Source organism: Leuresthes tenuis, unplaced genomic scaffold (genome assembly GCF_036924035.1).
Source record: "Leuresthes tenuis unplaced genomic scaffold, fLeuTen1.0.hap1 SCAF_4, whole genome shotgun sequence".
Taxonomy (NCBI): Eukaryota; Metazoa; Chordata; class Actinopteri; order Atheriniformes; family Atherinopsidae; genus Leuresthes; species Leuresthes tenuis.
In genome coordinates, this window is record NW_027325358.1 from 25,158,050 (window position 1) to 25,180,473 (window position 22,424).

Below are 22,424 nucleotides of genomic sequence, written 5' to 3' on the forward strand. Positions count from 1 at the left end.
TTTCTTCAGGCTAAAATCTTGGCTCAGACGGTTCCGTCATGCTGAGGCTTTACCTCGAGGACAAAATGACGCTGACAAGGGGAAAGAAAAGAAATAGTATCTTTGTTATCAAATGTGTGGTTACCACCATTTGCACTGGAGCGGCGGTCGTGTGATTGGACAAATCTGTGGAATCTTCCAGAAGATATTCCATCACTTGGAGTTTTGACAAACTGTTGTTGAAGATCTGGTGAATGTGAAGGCCATCATGCTGGTGACCTTCATCAGCAGAGAAATACTTTATCCCAGCAGAAGGTTGTTTACTCAGAAAAACTTTATCTACATTTACTGCAACTCTTCCCTCTAAGGGGACAAATGATCTCGGACTATACCAGCACAGGAGTGTACGTTCTAACACACGACAAAGTTCCATTAAACAGCTAATAAATGATTCATGTCGACACCGAAAAACGGGACAGTCTCTTGCTCTGTTTGGGCGACACACTTAAACCCACGCTTCCACTCACCAAGCTGCAGGGAATCCCAGCCTGGAGCAACTAAACCCTGACCTCGGTAGCAGAAACAAATACTGCTGGAGGAGGCTAAATTAGCTTGTTCTCCATAAGTAAATGCTGCAGTTCTGGTGACACCACATTCTCGTGTGTGCTTTTCTTGGAACAACAACAGATCCCTCCTTTTCACCTTAAAGCAGCTGGAAGACACGTTAGTCATTTCCCGCCAAGTATTCCTCACACCGTAGCAGCCGCATGCTTTGGTTCATGCTGGTGACACGTCTGACTGCCGCCCTGACCGCGGGGAAAAGAAGCAGGGCAATGATTGACAAAGTGTGATGACATTAACTGTCTGGTTTCTACTGTGCAGCTTCTTAAGTTTCTGAGACGATTGCTAAATTCTCCCTCAGTTTATTCAAACGATGAAAGGAAGGAAAACAAGGTTAATGCTGAACGGAGGGGCATGTCAGTGTGTGCCTTTATCACAGAGGTATGCCTGGAAACTGAGTGTGTTTGAGCCACGCAAGCCAGGACATGACCGCGTGTTGTTGTTAGGCTCAGTTTGAGACAGAGACGCATTGAGGGAAGATTAGGGCAAAGAATACAGAAACCACGCTTCTCATGTCCTCTTATCTTTCTTTTTTTTTACATTTAAAATGCGAGTTTTCTTCCAGAACGACAATAACCTTCCATATTCTTATCTCATCAAAAAATACAAATGTGATTTTGTGGGGTTTTGGGGCAGTTTTGTTTATAGTTGTTTACCTTCTGCACCGAGTGTAACATTAGTGCCAAAAATGGGAGACGAAAAAACAAACAAATTAAAACAAAACAAAACAGGTGAATTCAACTGATATCACGATTGCCATGGCGATTTCCGTGGAATTCATTGAACACGATGACCCTGCCAATATTTCACAGGATGTATGACATTTTGCAAAAGAGTTAGAAAAAATAAACCTGAGAAACACAATCTACACTTCATGGAAGCCTCGATAAGAAATCACTGTAAATCACGGACGTTTTCATATCTCATGCTCTGATTTCATTATCCTCTCCATTTGACTGAATGTGCGAACAAAGAGATGAACACTTTATATCTGTCTACTGAAGCCCCCCCCCATAAACCCGAGAGGGAGCAACATGAGCCAACTCCTCTTGTGCTGTATAAACCTGTTCAACAGGATAAAATATTCAATGAAAACATCATGAGTCTGAGTGAAAATACTGGCGTACAATGCTTTAAGGCCAAGGTGTGCGTTTGAATTTTGAACATTTCTTTTTACGCTTTCCAACAATGTCTGATTTACATTATCAAAACCAGCAAATAAACAAACAAACAAAAAAAAACAATTTAGGTGAAAATTATTGTACAATTTTATTTACATGACCGTTTTTTTTTTTGGGACACAGACTTGGGAACACATTTCATAATACCCGATCACAAATGAGTCCTTCTGTGTTTGGTCAATTATGATTTTGGTTACGGATGGTTTTCCTAATTGTTTCATGAGCTACTTTCTCACTGAACACACATAGCTACTATCCTAACCTGATAAAAGAGGAATCTGTGACGATCCTCAGCTCTACAATCTCAGCCCTGAGTCAGCTTGTTTCGTACATCTGATGGCAGCAGATCAAACAGAATGTCCTCTACTATCAACCCACTTTGTCTCAGCAGGGGACATTCACCTATCTCTTGAGGGAGAGACTCCAGACGGTTTCCCTTCATTTCCAGTCGCACTAACTGGGACAGGTTGGCCACTCTGGAGCTAAGATTCGACAGGCAGTTGTTACCAAGAATCAAAGTCTTTAGTTTTTTACAGGTGAACAGCTCCTCTGGGAGTGTCTCTAAGGCGTTGAAGGCAGCAGAAAAGAATTGCAGGCCCTGAAGGATGCTCACTTCATGAGGGAGAGAGGTGATCTGGTTGTGGGAGATGTCGAGGTGCCTGATTTTGGTGCAGTAAAAGAGCCGAGAGGGAAGCTTTCGCAGTTTGTTCCAGCTCAGATCCAGCGTCTCGAGGGTACGCAGCTTGCTGATATGTTCAGGGATGTAAGTGATTTTGTTGTGCCACAGTCGGAGCGTCACCAAACGCCTGCAGTGCTGTAAGCTCAGGATTTCTTCCACGGTGGTGAGTTTATTTTCCCTCAGGTCCAGCTCCTGCAGGTTGTTCAGGCTGAAGACGGCACTTGGGATGCGTTCCAGTTCACAGCCCACTAACTCTAATGAAGCTAGGTTAGTAAGCTTTTTCAAGCTGCTAAAAGCTTGGAGCTTGACCCCTTCGTTGTTGATGCACAACCGCTGCAACTGTGATGCGAGATCCCCCACACAGGGTGGGATCTTACTTAGGTTGGAGCGGAGAGTGAGGAGTCTTAAAGCTCTGAGCTCGCGGAGGGATTCCAGAGTGCTACCTTTGTATACCTCATTGGTTAAAGGACCATTCAGATGTAACTCCTCCAGGCCATGAAGGGTATACATCCACACAGGGACCTCCTCTAAACTCTCGAAAGTCAGACGTAGAACCTTTAAACGCTCCTTGAGGTGGTTCAGGGCAGGCAGCTGTAGTTTTGCTGGGCTGTAGATCAATGATAGCTCTTGCAGAGAGTCCAGCTTTGCCACACCAGCTGGGATGGTGACACTGTTAACTTGCTCCAGTTTGAGGGATTCCACCTCAGCAATCTCAAAGACTGTGTCAGGAAGCCCTGGCAACATTAAGAGGTGGAGCTCCAGCCTGTCGCTGGAGTTCTTGATGAGACGGGTGCGCAGCTTTTTGTCCGTCCACTCGTAGTTGAGATTGAGTTGATAGAGGCGGCTCTCGCTGACTTCAGAAAGAAAGACGGCAAACCTTTTAGAGTAAAGAGCATCATACTGGTCCACAAGGTGCAGAAGGAAAGCAAAATCATTCTTCACATCCGGTATGTCGTTAATACCCATCTCAAATCTGACCTGCTCAAAGGAGTACTCCTTCAGAGACCGGTGGAACAGCCAGTAGAGGGTGTAGATGCACATTAGTCCATACACTCCCACGAAGCAGATGTAGCAGTAGGCAAGCTTGGAAAAAAGATGGGCTTTGTTGTGGTTGCAGCAATAAATATCGAAACCGGTCAATTCCGGAGGAACATAACAGCGCACAACTATTTCAATGTTTGGTGCCAGCACTGCAGTGTAGATAATGATAACCACGAACTTGAAGACTTTCAGCGATGTTTGTAGCACATACATAAGATATAAGATGTCCGCCTCCTCCACATGGGTCCGAAACTTCTTCACCTTTTCGAAAAGAGCTTTGGCCTGCTCTCCTTCCTTTTTGTCCAACACAGAAAGGGCAGACTTGGGTTCTGGGAGTTTCTTTTCTGGATTAGACTTGACAGAGGAGGAGCGAAGGAGCCCTACCGTCTCCTCCTCATCTACTCGTCGTTCGGGGGAATCCTTTGACATGGTATTCCTCCTTAAGCTGACCAGCTTTTCTTCTCCCCTTTCCTCAGAGACTTCACTCAAGGCCCTTGTGGTCCAGGGCGAATCAAAGCACTTCCCCAGAATGGTGACAAATAGGTCAATTTTAGAAGACGTGCCGGGGAATTTGAACCAGAAGCTGCTTGCGACCATGAAGATCATAGTGTGGATCACAACAAGGTACGGGAAGTACTTTGCATACCAGTGCACAGACCTCTCATAACAGTAGTTGTTGACAAATACGTATTGGTGAATGTCTAGATTGTTCTTGTTGCCAAACACCTCCCGAATGATGGGGTTTACAGGTTTGGCCGGTGTGCTCTGTGACGTCTCATTATCCCTGTAGTTGCGGATGTGGCTGCAGTCGATTGCCTCAGGTGTTGGGCTGGTGAAGTGGCTGGGAAGGCAAGCAATCTTATCTTGCGTCAGCTGTGGACAATGGATGAAAGCATTCAAATTAGGTGGAACGGATAGAAACAATATGAATGTGTGACAGTGCATTTTGTTGCATTACTTAGCAATAAAATGCTACTGAATTAAACTGCCCTATTAAAGTGTTACAACTCTGGGTTGCTGCACTGCTTTTTCTTCTAACTAAGCTAACCGTATCTGATTCTGTAGCACATCAGTGTGTACAAGCTTATTTTTATTTTTTTATTTTATTTTTTATTAGGTTCCTCCTGAGCCTATCATTTAGCAGGATTACATGGAAAGCTGAGTTGGGCAACGCTTATAGCTCAGTTTGGTCATTCAATTAGATTAATGTCCTTGGTAATGTGTATATATATATATAAGCAAATCATTTACCCAAGTATGTCTAAAACGACTCTAACTTTCTCTGCAGGTGATCATACATATAGGTATAGTTGAATTCACTGCACAGATGCTGCTTTCAAGTTACTTGAATTGTGGTCTTGTCAGATCATCCTAAGGGTATAAAAATTTTATTAGAGATTTATTAGGATTTTATTAGAGCAGAGCGACAGTCGGGAAATTCTTTAAGTTACTTATAGCACGTTACTTGGTTTGTATTTTGCAGCACTTCAATGCTTTGCTGCTTGCATGTCACCAGATGACTGCTCGTTATCCTGTAATCCACCGTCTGTCCTTGTGTGTCATGAAACAAGTTTGTCGTTGCTTGTTTCTTTTGCTAGAGAGGTTACTGCTTTTACCACCCAAGAACAGATCAAGTAAAACATATTTTTCTTGCGACTGTTTCTTTGAATTGAGCACCACCCACCACCCTCTGTTCTTCCCTATTCACCATTTTAACTCCACATTAAAATATTCAGTTTCAGCACAACTGTGTCCTCTTCTTAATTGTCCCACCCCCCTTCAAATACTGTCAGAGAGTGGTGTGTGTGGGAAATACTGTAAGCATGTCCACAGGTTATTCAGGTGTGCTACACTGGATTTAAAAAAAAAAAAAGAAGCATGTCATCAGTCCCCATGAGCAAGGTTAGGTTATACTGAAGTGAGTAATTATCTGTGATAATCTGTGTCATAGTGCAGATGACTCACCTGCAAGGTGCACCCAAAGACTCCGATCATGAGCATAGCAATGCACAGGTATTCTGAGAAAACATCCCACCATGGTTTGAGCACCCGAAACTGGGAGTTCTGCTCCGTGCCGAGGTTTCTGAATTCCCCCACCGGGATCATCATGGTTTCAGCTGCATGACAGAGAAGACTGGATCTGAACACCGGGGCTAAAACGGGCTTTCGGCTCACTGCAGTCTCCAGGGAACATCGTTTCAGAGGTTTGAAATATAAGACACACAAGTATACACACAGCGAGAAACACACGTTGGCAACTGAAGCTTTCAGAATCTTCGCTCTTCGACGAATGAATGAAATCTGTCTCAGGAATTTATGAGGATCCAAAGCGGAAAAACTAGTCAGACAACACCACACCACCTAGAAGTGGGGAAACCGTGAAAGGAACATTTCCTTCGTCATGTAGCGTAATATATATTTTAAGAGCGAGTATCACTGATACACATCTAAACAGAGTAATGATCCTCATATATTTCTGTCAACTTTCAACAGTTTCCATTTAAGTAGAGAAACAACTGCCGCAGGCTGGTTCCAGGATTCTAACACCCCCGTGTTATCAGACGCATCTTCACATCGCCGCTTCTTTTCGAACACACGCGATTTTCCAAAAGTGTTTTCCTAAAAAAAAACTGTTCCGAACTTGATTCGTAATTACGAAGTCACGCAAACACACGGGCGCGCGCTCGTAAAACACCTGCGGCCCTTAAACTCAACTTTAAAGTCCCGAAAGTAGTTCCAGAGCCGACACAGGAGAGTAAGACCCAGTGTCAGCCAGGCGAGGCTTACCTGCGTCCGGACAGGATCCACTGGGATCAGGTGGGGGAGTTTTTACTTCTTTTTACATCACCTCAGAGGAGCGCACAGGTGTGAAGCGAAACATGACACACTTCCGGAGAACACTTTCAAAATAAATCCCTCTCAGTGACTCAACACTTCTGGGCGCTAACTTGACAAAACATTTATTAACCCTCATAGATAAAGCCCGAGGAGCCTCTGTCAGTAATCTTTTATTGATCCATGTTTCTAGTGTCACCAGTTTTTTTTTTATTGGCATTTCTTGACTAGGCTGAAAAGCCACTGAGGATTTTTTTTTTGGTAAGGCTTTCTCTGATAAGTACTGTACCTACCTGTCATTTCATATTACGCTTGGCTGATCAGACCCAAAGTATTTAAATATACTATACATGTAGGAGATTGTAGAAAACCACTATTTCCTGAAGTGCATCACTCCGAATGGAATTGCCTTTACAAAGTGAGATTCATAGTCCTGATAAAACAGGGATCTGGCATCTGACACAGTGCATATCCCATATTTTTCAAACAGTGAGAGCATGGAAGGAAGTTAAAGAGAGGGGCCGTGATTACTTTAAGCTTCAGCTCTTCTTTTTCTCACTGTATAGACGGTTGAATTAATTGCATCATAAACAATGTGAACCTTGGCACTGCTAATAATCACTGGAGAGTCTAACAGCAACAGTTCATGTACAGTAAAAGTCTTTCTTCAGATTATGGCATTGATGTAACAGTATGAGTGCTTTTTTTTCCTTTTTTCTAAAGGTCAGCCTCTTTCTTTGCTGAGATTCTCTCTTAATACTCGTGTGATTCCACATAAGCGGGGATGTTTTCCCTTTGGATGATTTAATAACGGCTCACATCCACATGCACCTGCCAGGCTTAGACAGGAAATTAGACGTGTTGATAGAAATCATGGGTGGTCGTTGTACTGGAGACCTGCTCAAGTGGAGACTGACGAGCACATACATCAAAGAAAGATTAGAATAAAAGAAGTGGCCATTTTCCCTGAATATCTCTGGTTAAAACTAATGTGGTAGCACTGAGCGGTTTTTAATTTAACTGGTAATAAGAGTTTCAATCCACATTAAGGAGCTATAGCTCCCTCCAGTGTTCACTGCTGCGATGAGAAGCCGCACAAATGTAAATGTGACCCAGAAATAGGTCAGAAAATATTTGGCTTTAAATATGTAAAAAATTAAAAAAATTAAAAAAAATCAATTCACAGTCATATGGTTTAATATGAAGGTTTTTTAAGTGGGAGGAAGAATTTAGGAATTATAGCTCCTTATCTGTAAGGGCACTTTTAAAAAAAAAAGGCCAAATTGACGACTATTTAAAAAAAAGAAAGAAGTTTGGTTCTTTTTAGTTTGTTTTTTTGGAGGATCTTTCTGCTTTTAGCTTCGTCTCCAGCAAAGCAGCTCAATCAGCTTGAGAAGGTGCGATGGACTCAGCCGCCACAGAACATTCAGCTTCATTAAAAAAACTTCTGTGACCTCATCAGTGAACGCTGAGTTAGGCTGGAGACCACGATGCACGCCCACGTGTTTGTTTTACAGTCGCCGCTTCCTCCAGGTCAAGGAAAAGCTCCTCCAGAGCTGCTCTGGCTTTAGCGATCAGCCCCGTGGCGCAGTCCTTTCTTCATGGTAGACATGGATTAAATAACACTGTGATCATTTGCCACACCCCCACACCCATTTATTTTACTTTTGCGTCCTTAGGTCGGTCCGTTTCACTCGCAATAGAAACTCTTTTGGCGACAATAAAGAAAAATGTTCCTTTACAATGATGGCTGATCACTATAAAAAATATTCAAAATACCGGTTGTAATTTCTAAACCATTAAAACCAGTTTGGATGTGAATACCCCCAAGATGTTTCTTTTTGGTAAGACAGACAGACAGATGGACAGATGCAGGCAGACAGTTGGAAAAAAATGTAATTATTAGAAGACTGGAGCAGTTCAAGAAACAGATTTATGGGTTTTTTTGTTTTTTTTTTGCTGGGAAAAGAAAATGTACAAAGCAGACTAAATATTCTAATTTTCATTCCAACGACCAATTGGAGAAGAGAAAAAAAGATAAAGTCCCTTTTGAGGTGAAGCATTTTTTTTTGTTTTGTTTTTTTCTTCCACTAACATACCGTACATCCAAAATTAGCATTAACAGGCATTCTCGCTTAGTTCCATCGCATGCTGGTTATTCAAAAAACACTACACCAAGAGTCAGGTCGAGAACAAAGCCATGTCAGTTTAAAGCAATGAGAAAATCAGAAGGACAAAAAAAAAAAAAAGGATTTGAACAAATAAATAAAAAAAGTGAACTCTGGAATTCTGTACAAGACTTCTTAGATTATCAATGTACAAAACATCTCTTAAAAACTTTTGTAGCTTAAATTGCTGTTACAAATACACTTATTTAAGCGAGTTTTTGTCATTAGTACACAGTATCTGAACACTAATGCACAAACATGGTCACTTCTGTTTCTGAGGTCTCTTGGGTATGAAAACCAAAACAACCAAAAAAAAAAAGAAAAAAAAAAAGTTCAACAGCAGGTGGGGAGCGTTTTGTATTCTGTCAGTGGTTAGTGTTTTTTCCATATGCATATATATATATATATATATATATATATATATATATATATATATATATATATATATGTATGTATAAAAACACATTCAGTGAGAAGTTTGAATCCAGGTTTCCAAATGCTACAGTATGATGCCTCCTCTAAACAGTCTAAACTCATTTCTTCATTTCAGTCGTGCTTTGCACAACCACCGCCAGATTCAGTGGTCCTTCTCCTGAGGAGACGAACGGCGTCTTTTTCTAAAAAATTTCACATTTCGTGAACAGTGACGAAAAGACACATTTGCGGTTAACCCGACTTCCTGCATCTCTTCTACCGACACGTGAATTTGAGACAATGGGCTTCATGCAAGAACCACTCCTATGCACAGGTCTGCTCTCAGGTGGCATTCAGATGCAGTTATTTCTCAATGTAGTCGTATTATTGCCACTTTTGGTCATGAATATTGTCCACAACACAACTTGCTGCCAATTTCTCATCAGACACATCCCACAAAGGCGCTTTAACGCAACAGCCTTGCAGAAAGTGCTCCCTGCATGAGAGCTGCAATCTATCAGGGAGGTGTTCAGTGAGCTCGACCATCATTTAGGATGGTCAGCGGGTTACTTCGACTTGATTATAAAAACAGATGTTTTTACTTATATTTTGTCCAATGATTTCTTTCATTTACAAAAGTCTAAAACAAATCAGAAACACCTGTGTGTGTGTGTACAGTGTCAAGATTAAAAGGCAACGCACAAAACATTTTAGCCGTCATGAAACTGGAATGTATTGTGGGACTGTTGATTTTAGCGAGGTGCATTTAGTGAACCAACAGCTGGGTGGCAGATTCCTTTGACTGCCAACTCGTATTATGGTCATGTACAGAAGGCAGCGAGCTTCTCTTGTAAGCTGCCTCTACAACAAAAAAACAACCTCACCGTCACTTGGTGGATCGTGCGACTGTTGGTTTTTCAAGTTCCAGCGTCTGAAATGGTTTTGCACTCGTTTGCGGCAGATTTTGTGACTCACGCTGTGAACTGGAACAAGCGTGACTTTACAAAAACAAAAAAGGTTTTACATAAAACTATAAACTTTCATGAAGCCCATTGTCAAGCAGGAGCTTCATCTTGTGACCATCTGATTTCTACACGTGGACTGAATCTGTAACATAAAGACCCCCAAGATAATATACTGATAACAATAATGCCCACAGGCACTGTAATGGCACTTCGAACTCTACCGCCTATACAGACAAATGCTACTTTTGTTGCCATTATCTCATAATTTCCTCTACTATCAGATTCGAATGAAACATGAGACCCTGATGACTCTTTGAGCCAATAGAATGACTTCCTTAGTTTGCAGCCCTTCTCTGATAAAAGATGGTCTGAGGGCTTTAAACGCCAGATGTGAACACTTAAACGCATTGAGCTCTGTAACATCGCACCACCAACCAATGAGTCGGAAGTCACGTACGGGACCTGGATCGTCTGGGGAGGGCTGATACTTAATTTGGGTAGTTGAATGCAGAAAGTTCTCGTCACCTCATGGAGGAATGTCAGCAGTGCACTGAGAATAGAATACTACTGACATTGAAAATCTTCGAGAGAGTCAGTGAGGCAGGCTGTGGCGTTCCAGCTCACCTCTGTCCTTATCTGGATTTGGGACAGAGCTGAGTTTTGGAGTGAGGCTGACAGCATCTGGCGCTGAACTTCATGTGCCTTTGACAAAAGGTCCGCTGTGGTGAAAGCCCGAGCTGGCAGACTGACCGGATGGTGACACCGCGCCTCTCTCCCTCTCAGACCTCTGACACTGCGGCAGGTCCTTTTGGCAGGGCTCCATGGTAACGGCCACACCCACGCCGCTCCGCCCTGAAGTCATGTGCGTCACCTCCGACCAGGTGTCCTTCTCTGGGTCGTAACACTCCACGCTGTCCAGGAAAGTGTTGCCATCGTAACCTCCTGCAAAGCATGATGTTTAGCTTTTAGAGTTCAGGATCAGGAATTTAGTACGAAACACAATAACTTCACTAATGGTGATATATTGGATGGTCCGTTTAGCACATACTTAGGCTCTCATTTCCCCCAAATTTTTGTACAAAAACGCCAAGCTACTATGTACAGCGACGTGAGGAAGAATATACACCCTCTTTCAATTCTAAGGTTTTATAAATCATGACATAATAACGATTTAAAAAAAAAAAAAAGAAAGAAAAATGTAAAAAAAAAACAAGACAACACAGAAAAAGAAAGAATAAAAATCTTTTCCTTACAAGGTCTCTCAACGACGTAGATACAGTATGTTATAACATGCCATGAACAAAGCACGACATATTACACTGTAAAATCATTTATTAAGCAGAAACTGCGGAAGCAATGTCTAAAAATCTAAGTACGACCTCAGTAGTATGTAGAACCACATTTAGAAGCAATAATTTGAAGTAATAATTTCCCGTATGACATCATCAGACTCTCACATTGTTGTGGAGGAGTTTTGGCCTGATTTTTTTTTACCACATAGTTGCTTCAATTCATTCAGTTTTTCAGACTTTTGTTAAAGAACACCTCTCTTAAGGTCCCTCCCCAGCAGTTCACTCATGGACTGGGTCATTGCTAGAGATGGGCAATGAGTTTTTTTTTTTTTAACTATACTGATGTAACTGGCAGCTGGTAGTAATGCATCGCTACCACCACAAGATGGGGGTAATGCATCGAGCTGAAAAGCCTTAAAAAGAACAACAGAAGCGTGCTTCATCACTGCGAGCTTAGATGCTTATGGTGCTCCAACATGAGAAAGATAAAAATCTGAAGGTTGCAGCTATAAAACATGTTTGTGTGGAAGCCTTTGAGAGAACAAACAAACAAACAAAAAAAACAACCAAAAGGTCATCCAGTACAAACTCTTCCAGGAAAAGCTAACATGCCATAAGTTTACCACAACTACGCAATGATTTGGGAGCAAAGAAAGCGCAATTTTTTCCCCAACAGATGTATAAAAAGTTTAATCTTATGACACATTTCGCTCTATATTAATTCTAGTATCACGTCACCAAATGCTCCAGACCAGCAAGCTGACGAAACTTCTGCTTTTATAGAAGTGCTCACACCTGCGGATGATCATTTGATTAGCAGCACCCGGCTGCTACTTACCCTCTTAACTCCTATAGAAGCAGTAATGATGTGATTTGTTTTTGTTAAATAATGACCGTCTTTCAGAGAGAGGAACTAAGCTTAGCTTAGAAAGCTACCAGACATTTTAGTATGTGTTGTTTAAATATAAATTTTTTTTAAAAAAGGGTGGAGGGGGGAAATCACCAAAAGGGTCTTAAAAGCCTGAAAGTTGGGCACAATGTTTCTTTTGAGATGATTCAGTTTGTAGTTACGTTACTACTCACCCAATACATAGATGCGCCCATGCAAGGCAGTGACTCCCAGAGCGCTGCGCCTGTGCCTCATAGAGGCAGCAAAGCTCCACGTGTCAGTTTCCACATCGTAGCGCTCTACTGTGTTCAGCTGGTTGGTGCCATCATATCCGCCCATCACAAAAATGTGATTGCCCAGAGCGCACACACCTATGAGATCAACATTAGCTTGTTCAAAGACGAGAAATCCATTTAGATACAGCAGGCCATCTTACAGGGCTGGCAAGACTCCACGTTACTCAAACTACGCCAAGAGATTTCGCTCATAAAACTTTAAAAGTAGCTCAGTTATGAACGAACAGACTATCACTTGTAATAATGGAGTGCTCTATTTATTTATTTAGATCCAACTCAAACATTCCGCCTGAAAGTGACATACAGTTATGTGAAAAAGAAAGTATTTTTAAATTCTGAGGTTTTTAATTTAGACCAATAAAAATAAATGAGAAAAATATGTTTCATTGTCCTGATTTCAAGTCCTTGCAAGGAGGATGTGATTTATTTTTAACATCCTGAAAACCTTTTTTGTGTAATTTGATCTCATCAGCATTAAAAAAAAGGGGAAAATCTGGTCAGATTTATCCATCTTTAAAAAAATAAAAATAAAGACGGATGGAAATTTGCACAAAGGGCTGACTGTTCTTTCAAAATGTTCAGCAGGTTTTCCCCATTTCTTTCTTACCAGCTCCAGACCGCACAGTATTCATGGGGGCCATGGTCCTCCACTCATCCCTCTCAGGGTTGTAGCATTCACAGGAGCTGAGCCGGTTGGACCCATCAAACCCCCCCACAGCATAGAGCAGCCGGTTGATGACCGCAACACCCACACCTATACGCCGCGTTAACATTGTAGCCACCAGCTGCCACTGGTCCTTCTCTGGATCATACCTGTAGAGCATAAACACACGTAGAAATGTCTATTCATCACTTTTTTTCACTGTCCAACGCCAAACAACACATCGATAAGGTGCTTTCTTTATACTCATATTCATACATAACTTTTTCAGAATAAAAGAGAAAAAAATAAATAAGGAGAACCAACTTTAAAACAAGTAGGAAGTGAAAATGAAATCAAGTCTTTGGGGGCATTACCTACTTAACCCAAAGTGCTCAAATTCAGATATTTTGTAAATGAGCAGATGGATTGTAAAATGTAAATTTTGTAATAGTGGTTTCACTACCGCATTTAACCTTGGACTCTAATGCAATAAACATTTTGGCATACACCCTCAGTATGACAGCTTTTCTTTCTGGGGACAGTTAAAAGTGTCCTGAGGGTAAGTAAATATCACTAATAATATATCTGATGTTGGAGCAATCCGAGAACATTCGGTGGCCGTTTCCAGCAAACAGGGATGTTACCAGCATGTTAAAATGTTGAGAGGGTAGCATAAAAAAAAGGATTCCAGTAAAAAAAAAAGCATTCTTCCTTTCAAGTATGCATTTCCCCATTTGGTTATAATCTGCTGGAACCTGATATGCCTTCACCTTTTTCATCTTCTTATCAAATAGCTGCCAAATCTTCAATTGGTAGAAGCATGACTCAAACTTTATTTCTAGGGTTTTTTTCTTCACCAGCCAGGAGAATATAGCGTTCTCACTGGTTTATTCACTGGTTTATTCACGCTCGCATGCAAACAGCCGCTGTAAAGCAGCACCAGATTAAATGCATGACTGCTGTAACTGGGCACAGAATAATTTCTCACTATCTGTTTGCAGTTCTGCTTTAGGCTGTCATCAGATGTCATTATGTGGCCACAGCTCCGAGGTGTTCCGCAGACAGAAATGCTTAATGTTTGTCAGATTAAAAATTGGTATTTCAGTCATCAAACGCATTACGGTCAGTTGGGGTATATTTTAGGTTTTTAAATCAAGATACACAAATTTCACAGTACAGCATAAAACCTGAGTGGTTAAGGATTGTACCGCAGGGTAGGTATGTCTGGGGCTGAGTAACACACACACTCAAACACCTGCTTTAGGCATGTATTATGGAACATGTCAACAGACTTAACAACTTGACTGATAACATTCTAAAGCAGTGGCTGAATAAACAACAGTGCGGTTTGACGGTATGCATAAAGGTTTGAGCAGTTTCTCCAGGAAAAAAACCCTCACTGCAATCATAGCCTTTTTTAAAGCCCTCGCTACATTTTTAACACCAAGATATTTCCTTGTGTATAAAAACACCCTCATGGCAGCTTTGTGCAAACTATAAATAAATTGCAGGAAGGGAAACATTACCAGATAATATCCAGGAAGTTACCTGATCTCATTTTTTGTCGTACACATTGACCTCAGACAGTCAACAGACACTTAAGTCTTAAAACTCAAGTCTGTACTATAAATATCGTTCGGACCGAGGCAAACCACAGAAAGAGAAACGTATTGACGCTTGACTCATTTTGGATCAACAAGCTTTAAATCAAAGCTTTGGTCTCTTTAAGAGACAACAGACATAGAAAATATCTCTTCCATTAACTGCTTACCTTTCCACGCTGTTATGATGAATGCACCCATGTGAACCACCGACTGCATATATCATGCCGTCGATGACACCAACACCGATTCGGTTCCTGGGAACACTCATCGGTGCACACGGAAGCCAGCAGTTGTTCATAGGATTGTAGCAGTCCAGAGAATTCGAGTCCATGTTGCCATCTGGTGCGTTGTTTCTACCGCCGACAGCGTAGAAAAGCCCACTGATCACACAGGCTGCCAGGCCGCTGCGGGGCACCTGCAGGTCAGCCAACCTCAGCCAGGCTCCTGTACACGGATTGTAGGCCTCCAGGTAGCTGAGAGACTGACGAAAATAACCGCCGGCCGTGTAGATGAGCTGCGGCACCTTAGGAGTTCTGCAAGAAATTACTTTGGTGGGTTTGTGGAGAGTGAGATCCTGGAAGATTTGGACCAGGTAGTCTTTACACTGTGGGTCCCAATCCAAAGACTGGAGCTGGGCCTGCAGGAAGTTGGGGGTGAGGGAATGGCAGCGGACAGCCTGGAGTAAGGCTTGGACGTACGGACGACGGTTCTCCCAGTCGTAGCGCACCCAGGCCACGCAGGCCTGGAAGACTTCAGACTCACAGCGCACGTTGAGCTCATCGCGGCTGATGAGGTTGACCAGCTGGCAGTGGGACAAGTTGAAGAACTCCTCCTGGGTCGCTACCTGGAAGCAGAGATAGGAGCAGGTTTGTAATAAAAGTTGTATAATTCAAATGCTAAGCTCTAAACAACTGGATAAGCAAAAATAAACAAACCTATCCTCGTGTCGCTACTCACTGATCATTGAATTATAAGTTATAAAATATCCATAAACATATCAAAATGGCAAAACAGTGCAATCACAATTTCATTGAGTCTAAGGTCTTCAAATAGCTTGTTTTGTCTGAATAAATCAAAAGGACGCTAAGAACAAGCAAACTGCAGACACTTTCTGAACCAAACTAAGTAAAGAATCATTCTAAGTGATAAATAATTCAACTTATATCAGTGTTAATTGGATTGTGCTCGCTATTATTAAAACCTAAGTCCTATTTAAACTAAAGTCGGAGTGATGTGTTGGCTCAGCGATCACAGATAAATTACTACCTGCGTTTATGATGTCCAACATGTTCTGACATGAGAGTAGAAAAAGAAAAGCCTGGGTTCCAAGTCCAGAACTTTTGTACAGCACGCAGTTGAGCTGACAGAGGTGGAATCTGGCTTCCTGCCTTGACAGCCATAATTGCTGACGGCATGTATGAATCAAACATTACGCAGGACGATGCCATTCTTATTTTCTTATCTGATAAGACTGTGTTTTCCTGAAGAAAGCAGACACAAAAAGACTCTGAACCGCCGACGGACCGATAAACACGACAAGTCTTTGAGGCGTTTTTGCTTGTCCAAAGATTCGATGTAAACCGGCCTTTTACTGCTGCTCCTCCGCATTGTACAGATGGTTTGCAGTTCGGTATGCGCCAACCACAGACAAACCCTCACTCATAGCTTGCATTCTCATGTGAAACATGAAGTGAAACAACTTTTACTAAGAGAACACTTCACACACACCTGCCCTGGTGCACAATTTACTGTGACTAATGACGCTCAGTCTTTGGTTTCAGTTATAAATGGGGTAACTACATTTATAGTGTATCCTCATAAATTCATATAAGAGGTTTTTGACTGAACACTTAGTTGCTTTCAGCTATTCTTTCTGACGGGGTTTAACCAGAAAATAAAACCTGCCTCGTGACTAAAGAAGACAAAAGCAGCTCTCATTACTCTTACCTGGCTGAAGTTCATGTAGATGTATTCTCTGGCCTTCTGGTGGAGCTCTGTGCAACCAATCTGCTCAGCAAAGCTGGCGATGCCAATGGCGTTGCTGGGATCAAGCTGCTGGACGAGGAAATCACAGCAGGCCTTGACCACGCTGTCTATCTGGTACATGACGGCACCGTTCATCACATGGATGACACACTTCTCACCGACAGAGATGCTGGCTGTGTAGGCAAACTCTATCAATCTGTCCATAACCTGAGATTAGATTAAGAAGGAAGCATGGAAGAGAAAGTTATGAGGAGGGGAACAGAGAGATCAGCATCTCATAAGCTAACAAGTCCCAGATACTGTGTTTATGTGTGTATTTAACTGAGAAACAGCTGTGGTGTAAGCACACATCTGACTCACTCTGGGGTGAATCCCCTCAATGGGAACCGACTCCATCCCGCACTCCTTCAGGCCGTTGGTGAACATGGCCCGGAAGACGGGGGACGAGGACGCCAACACCACCTTGTGAGCCACAAAGTCCACCGCCTCCAGGTCCTTGTAGCGCACGCGCAGCGTGACGTCGCACAGCTGCCGCTCCAGACGCAGCTCGTTCATGATGGCGAAGGCAGCCGACGTGTGGCTCTCCAGCGTGTAGCTGAAGACGCGGTGACCGTTGCGCGTGGATGGAGTCACCAGCGCCTTGCATTCTGTCAAGCACTCTGACATTTCCTAGATACCCGTTCTCCTCTTCCGACTCTTTCTCAAGAACAGCTGGCAGTGTTAAGGGGCATCCTCGCGCCGCATGCAGGCATGGGTAAAATTTAAAAGAATGGAGTTTAAACTGAGGTAATCGGCGAGTGGCTACACACACAGCTCCCAGCTCTCTTGGGTGTGCCTGATCTCTGTCTGATTGAAAGTCTTATTAATGACTTCCTTGCTCTGTTCAGTACTTGAGTCCAGCTGAGCTGCTCATTACGGCATCACAAGAAACTCGTGTGGGAGCTGCCTCTCGTGGCGAGGTGCACTGTTGCCCGCTGCAGCCCCAACATGATGGAAACGTTTGCAGTTGAGAATTCCTCTGGTCAAATGGTTAAGCTTTGCAGAACAGACTAATGACGTTTCATGCAAATCTATACAACTATGACTCAAAGGGATCTTTCAGTCAACTGTTTGTCTTGGCGACGGAACAGCTTTTCTTTCCACTCCGCAACGATGTCGACAGAAACTTTGGTAATCATTCCTGATGGAGAACAAAAAAAAAGAAAAAAGGTGGCACCGTGGCTGTTGATTACGGAAAAAGTTTTTCTTTCCAAATTTATTCAAATGCCCTCAACTAAGCAATGGTTCAGATCATCCAAAAGGAAAACACTCATCATGAGTGCATTTCCAGTCTTGGAACTGATTTAATTAACTGCTTGGAGCTTAGGTATATATATATAAAAGAAGTAATTAATTAAAACTGACCCAAAATAACAGTTTTGATGGAATCAGCTGAGTCAGACATGGAAAATAAGGCAGTTCAGAGCTTGTTGACCCTGAAGGGCAAGAAGAGAATCAAGTGCCAAAAGCGTCACAAGCGTCACTTGGAGCTCTCTGGAATGGAGAGGGGAGGAGAGCTGATGAATGGTCTTCTTCGGAGACGGTTTCCTTGGAATTTCTTTGCACCACCGTGTTTACTACCAAGCAGTTGCTTTAGCTGACAGCTGAGAAGAGAGGGGAAGAGAAAGTTTGTATGTATATCATATGCATTGACAAAGATATGCCTCTCATTTGTTCTGTTGAAAAAAAAAAAACAAAAAAAAACTAACCGACATTAATGCCGACGACTGTTTTATGCAACAAATGACTCAGCACAAATAGGTCTTCACAGACTTAATCAGATCAAGTTTATTGATGAAAAGACACAAACTGGCATCATGCCCTATATCCACTGAACTATAAACATGTTAGCTTGATTAAAAAAAACAAAGACTCCAGCGTTCCCTTCCACGACAAAAGAAGCTTTAACATGTTACTTCACAGCCTCTAAACCTAAAACAAAATGCAAACCTCTGTACAGACTGGCATGTAAGGAGCAGCGAGGGAGTGATATCCAATTCTGAAAGACTCTGAAGCGACTTTAACAAGGCTTGAATTTAGTTGTCCGCCATAACAGAGTGTGTTTTTTACTCCGTGACCAATCCAGCTGGGACCGGAACAGAGGGAACAGTTTACGCAACAACCCACAGAATCCAACACACACTGACGTCTGGCATACATGTAACAACCTCAACAAATATGATCTATTCATGAGAATCAAAGGTTACTTTTTTCTTTGTCTTCTTTTCTTTTTTGTTAAGTTAAATTTTTAAAATCTAATAGTAAACGCACAACTTATCAAGAGATATATATTTTTATAATATTACAACCCTTGGGACGCCAGCTTTTAGTCTCTCAACCAACTGCTGCTTAATAATCTACCTTAGAGTCAAACTCAGACTTTGAAAAATGACTCGATGGGGATTTCTGGTCACCATTAAGGTGGTCAACAAACGTGTGTGTCAATGCTCCGGAGATGTGATGTGTGAAACTTGCAGAGACCACTCCTTCTCCGATGGGATATTTAGGGAGTTTGACATCTTCAAGGAGACGGCGCGGGAGGAGGAGCGATGATTAAACCCTAAAGGAGCTATAGCAGATCAGAGAGCAAGAGACATCTCAGTGTGAGCGAGATCCCCTGTCACAGATGAGCCATGCACTGTGAACGCACTGGGATTTTAAAACTAGCCACCACCAGAGAAACACAGCGTATTATGCGAACTACACTGAAAATTGTGGATTGTGAATTTGGTCTTAGGGCTGCTAAACAGAAAAAAAAAAAGAAAAAAAAAAACCGGCATGTGCAGAGACGCCACGACTGCAGCAGAAGACGGGGATGCAACAAGGAATCAATAAAGATAATGATCTGAGATAGCAGAGCTCATCTCAAATAAATGCCGATACTCTCTCAATTGGCCTAATTATTAGAGTGCGACCTTTTGGTGAGAGCACTTTGGTGTTCTCATAAAGGTTTAGGGGAAATGAAAGCAATGATGATGAGGAATAAACCAGTCCAGCTCGAATGCTTTAGATCAAGCAAGTATAAAACTATTATGGCAGGCTTGTTCAGGGGAAACAAAAGCAAGCAGGAGACGGCTCTGCAGGCTGGTCTGGAAGTGAATATTTCTATACAGGGACCATGTGGGCACAGATCCGCAGAGGACCATAAAAACGGAACAAGAGGGATGCAGCAAAATGAACATCTCACTTTTCTGCCATTCGAACTTCTGCTTCTCAGAACGTGAACTGCCTGCGACGGCCACAAAGTACAAAGAACAAATCGCAACCGACTGTCTGCTGATCTCTGAATAGGAAGAGTCAGAGTTACTCAGCAACAATGTCGCTGTGAGTGTTCACTTGTATAACACAGCGCCTACAAGTTGTGCACCCACACCCACACCCACACGCACACACACACACCCACACACACACACACACACACACACACACACACAGGGCTGAGGTGGTGATGAGAGAGGACGCAGTGAACAGACTGTCCGATACGGCTTTGTTACTTAACAACTGTACTGTTAAATCAGTATTAATGATAAAAAAACTGATTAAAAAAAAAGAAAAAGATAAACAGTAATCAGCAGACAGTCATGAGTGAAATGCCATCAAGAAGCTTGTCATAAGCTCGTCAGCGCCTTAAACTCGCTGTAATATGAAACGCATTATGATTCAGATTTATTGCAGTGCTTTTCTCCCTCTTGGTTTCTAGGTAACATAGTTTCACGGCTGAACATCTTGCTCAACTCGCCCAAACTCTAAGGCAGACAAACAAGCTACTCAAGTATCAGTATGTATCTGCTCCAGACCTATGATACTCCAGAAATAATCACATGCCAGGTTTTGGGTTTGACAAATGTAAACAATCATAACCTACAACAGTACAGTTTGATCAAAACTGGCCTGAGGTGAAATACTTTTGCTCCAGAACAAAAATATCCGTGAGAGAAAAGTAAATAGTGGGTTAATCAATGAACAGGAAATCTTTCATTTACCTACACACACCCCCACCCCTTAACATGAAAAAGTAGGCTTTCTAAAGGGATAAAACACTCAAAAGTCTTTGGGTGGTTTTGCTTAAAGGGTGGCTTGAACATTGGTTAATGTGGCAATCTCAATCTGCAAACCTATCAATCCAGTGGTTGCACATCGGGGTTCCTTGTTGACACCGATTTAGATTACTGGTGCACATCATAGCGTCAGCATCTAAAGTACACCCTGATAGATTCTCAATGTTATCTAACCCTGAGAATAAACTTTTCCATGTTGTCTCCGAGGACCCCTGACAGACCCTGCACCTCAGTTTTGGAGCCGCCCTTCAGGGCCTGCAACACTTTGGCTGCCACTCAACAGGAGCTACACGACTGGAGACAACTGAAGTTAACTAGGTGACCTACACTTCCAGCGGTGTCACAGACTTTGATGCTACAGAGCAGCACAACGCGGATGAGCCAAGGGTGTAACGAACGTATAACACTGCTTTACGTACATTGGCATTTTTTAAGCAAAGAGCTTCCCTCCTCGGTGACTCATAGTGAACTCCTTACCCTGCAAACAGTGGAACTGGATGTACCAAAACACGACCCAGAAGCGGAGCTACTTCTTACATAAGCCGCGATGGAATTAGATTTCCGCGCCATCTACCTACCTGACATGAACAGCTTTCACACAAAGCGCTGTTTCCCTTTCGCTCCGGGGCTATAAGGTTATCATTTTTCTGAGCTGGTTTCCGTCAAAAATAAGACATGGAGCTGGCGTGCAAAGGGTTTAAACAGCCGCGGGTCTGCGACGAAAGTAAACTCAGAGGTCCCAAGATAAAGGACGTCACAAATAACAAGTTAAACGCTTCGGAAACAGAGCTGACAGCAAAACAGGCTCCTAATAATAGACAGCAGAGTAACGGCTGCGAGCCGATACCCGCACCAACATGCTAACAAATCCGTCTATATTTCCACTACTAGCCACCCCTGGCTCCCAAATTCGTCTGCACACGTAGTATTACTCGTCGCTTCTTGCGTAAATATATCATAAAAGAAACTCACACAGTCTAGCTCAATTCTTCCATCACGGTCTGCCGAGCTGTAAACCACATATGAAGGAGGAGGGGGGGAAAGCGGTAACTCACCGTGACTAAGCATTGTACAGGCCTCCCCTCGCCTTCACAGTAAGAGTCTGCCTCCAAGTCGCTAAACCCGCCTCGGTTGACGTGTAATGGCGGTTAATTACGTCAGGAGGGCACACGCTTTTATTGAGAAAGAATTCTCAGAACGAACTAAAAAGCAAGTCCAAAACGTTACCAGTGCCAAAACTGCGACTGACAGTCAGTCAGTTTTCTTATAAACAGTATTACAAACACGCGCAGACGTTAAGTGTGTGTCTATAATTATGTAAAAAATTGGAAAAGAACATTTAATTTCGAAAAAAATGACAAAAAAGTGATAAATCTCAGAACAAGAAGAGAAACGATACAAACCAAGCACTGTGAATAAATGTTGAAATCCAGACAGGAAATTGCTGAAATGCAATTACATAACGAAGGTGATTATGCTGTTGCTAGATGAAAACAAAACAGTGTTAAGGTAATACTCCATTATTACCTCATAACCCGCATTGCTTCCCATGTAGGTGAAGTTCTGTTTTTCTTGTCAAATATTCCTTCCTCTTGAAAAACATATTTGTGAACGGCTCCAGCAGCGAGCAGTAGTTTGAGAGTAGTCTCTCTGTCCCAGCCAGGTGCTGACACACCAGTTTTTCCCCACTTGCAAAATATGGAATCCAGGTCAATAGGGTAGTCTACACAGCAG

At 42.5% G+C, this 22,424-nt stretch overlaps 3 protein-coding genes across 5 annotated transcripts in view; all 3 read right to left on the minus strand.

The window, feature by feature from the left end:
• The window catches only part of LOC140304667 (uncharacterized), a 285,825-nt gene that overhangs the window by 171,382 nt on the left and 92,019 nt on the right, over positions 1-22,424 (minus strand). The gene's annotated exons all lie outside the window — the stretch shown is intronic.
• LOC140304659 (volume-regulated anion channel subunit LRRC8E) lies at positions 1,885-5,720 on the minus strand. The gene is made up of 2 exons (XM_072383385.1): positions 5,467-5,720; positions 1,885-4,374 (listed from the first exon to the last, which is right to left on the minus strand). Exons 1-2 carry the CDS (start codon positions 5,608-5,610, stop codon positions 2,086-2,088), a joined length of 2,433 nt encoding a protein of 810 aa, XP_072239486.1. The 5' UTR covers positions 5,611-5,720; the 3' UTR covers positions 1,885-2,085.
• keap1b (kelch-like ECH-associated protein 1b) lies at positions 8,898-22,327 on the minus strand. Of its 3 annotated transcripts, none has more exons than XM_072383386.1 (7): positions 22,218-22,327; positions 16,954-18,236; positions 16,555-16,800; positions 14,775-15,451; positions 12,968-13,173; positions 12,259-12,435; positions 8,898-10,825 (listed from the first exon to the last, which is right to left on the minus strand). In XM_072383386.1, exons 2-7 carry the CDS (start codon positions 17,257-17,259, stop codon positions 10,578-10,580), a joined length of 1,860 nt encoding a protein of 619 aa, XP_072239487.1. In that variant the 5' UTR covers positions 17,260-18,236; positions 22,218-22,327; the 3' UTR covers positions 8,898-10,577. The 3 variants fall into 3 exon arrangements, with proteins under 3 accessions (XP_072239487.1, XP_072239489.1, XP_072239488.1); XM_072383388.1 differs by lacking the exon at positions 22,218-22,327 and adding an exon at positions 21,665-21,686; XM_072383387.1 differs by lacking the exon at positions 22,218-22,327 and adding an exon at positions 21,269-21,543.

Bases quoted from the DNA above. Each gene is read 5' to 3' on its own strand.
- LOC140304659 (XM_072383385.1), bottom strand. From the start codon at position 5,610: ATGATGATCCCGGTGGGGGAATTCAGAAACCTCGGCACGGAGCAGAAC. The intron at 4,375-5,466 runs GTGAGTCATCTG...CATTGTCCACAG, and splicing joins TCTTTGGGTGCACCTTGCAG to CTGACGCAAGATAAGATTGC.
- keap1b (XM_072383386.1), bottom strand. From the start codon at position 17,259: ATGTCAGAGTGCTTGACAGAATGCAAGGCGCTGGTGACTCCATCCACG. The intron at 16,801-16,953 runs GTGAGTCAGATG...ATCTAATCTCAG, and splicing joins TTGAGGGGATTCACCCCAGA to GTTATGGACAGATTGATAGA. The intron at 13,174-14,774 runs GTAAGCAGTTAA...TATGCTCTACAG, and splicing joins CATCATAACAGCGTGGAAAG to GTATGATCCAGAGAAGGACC.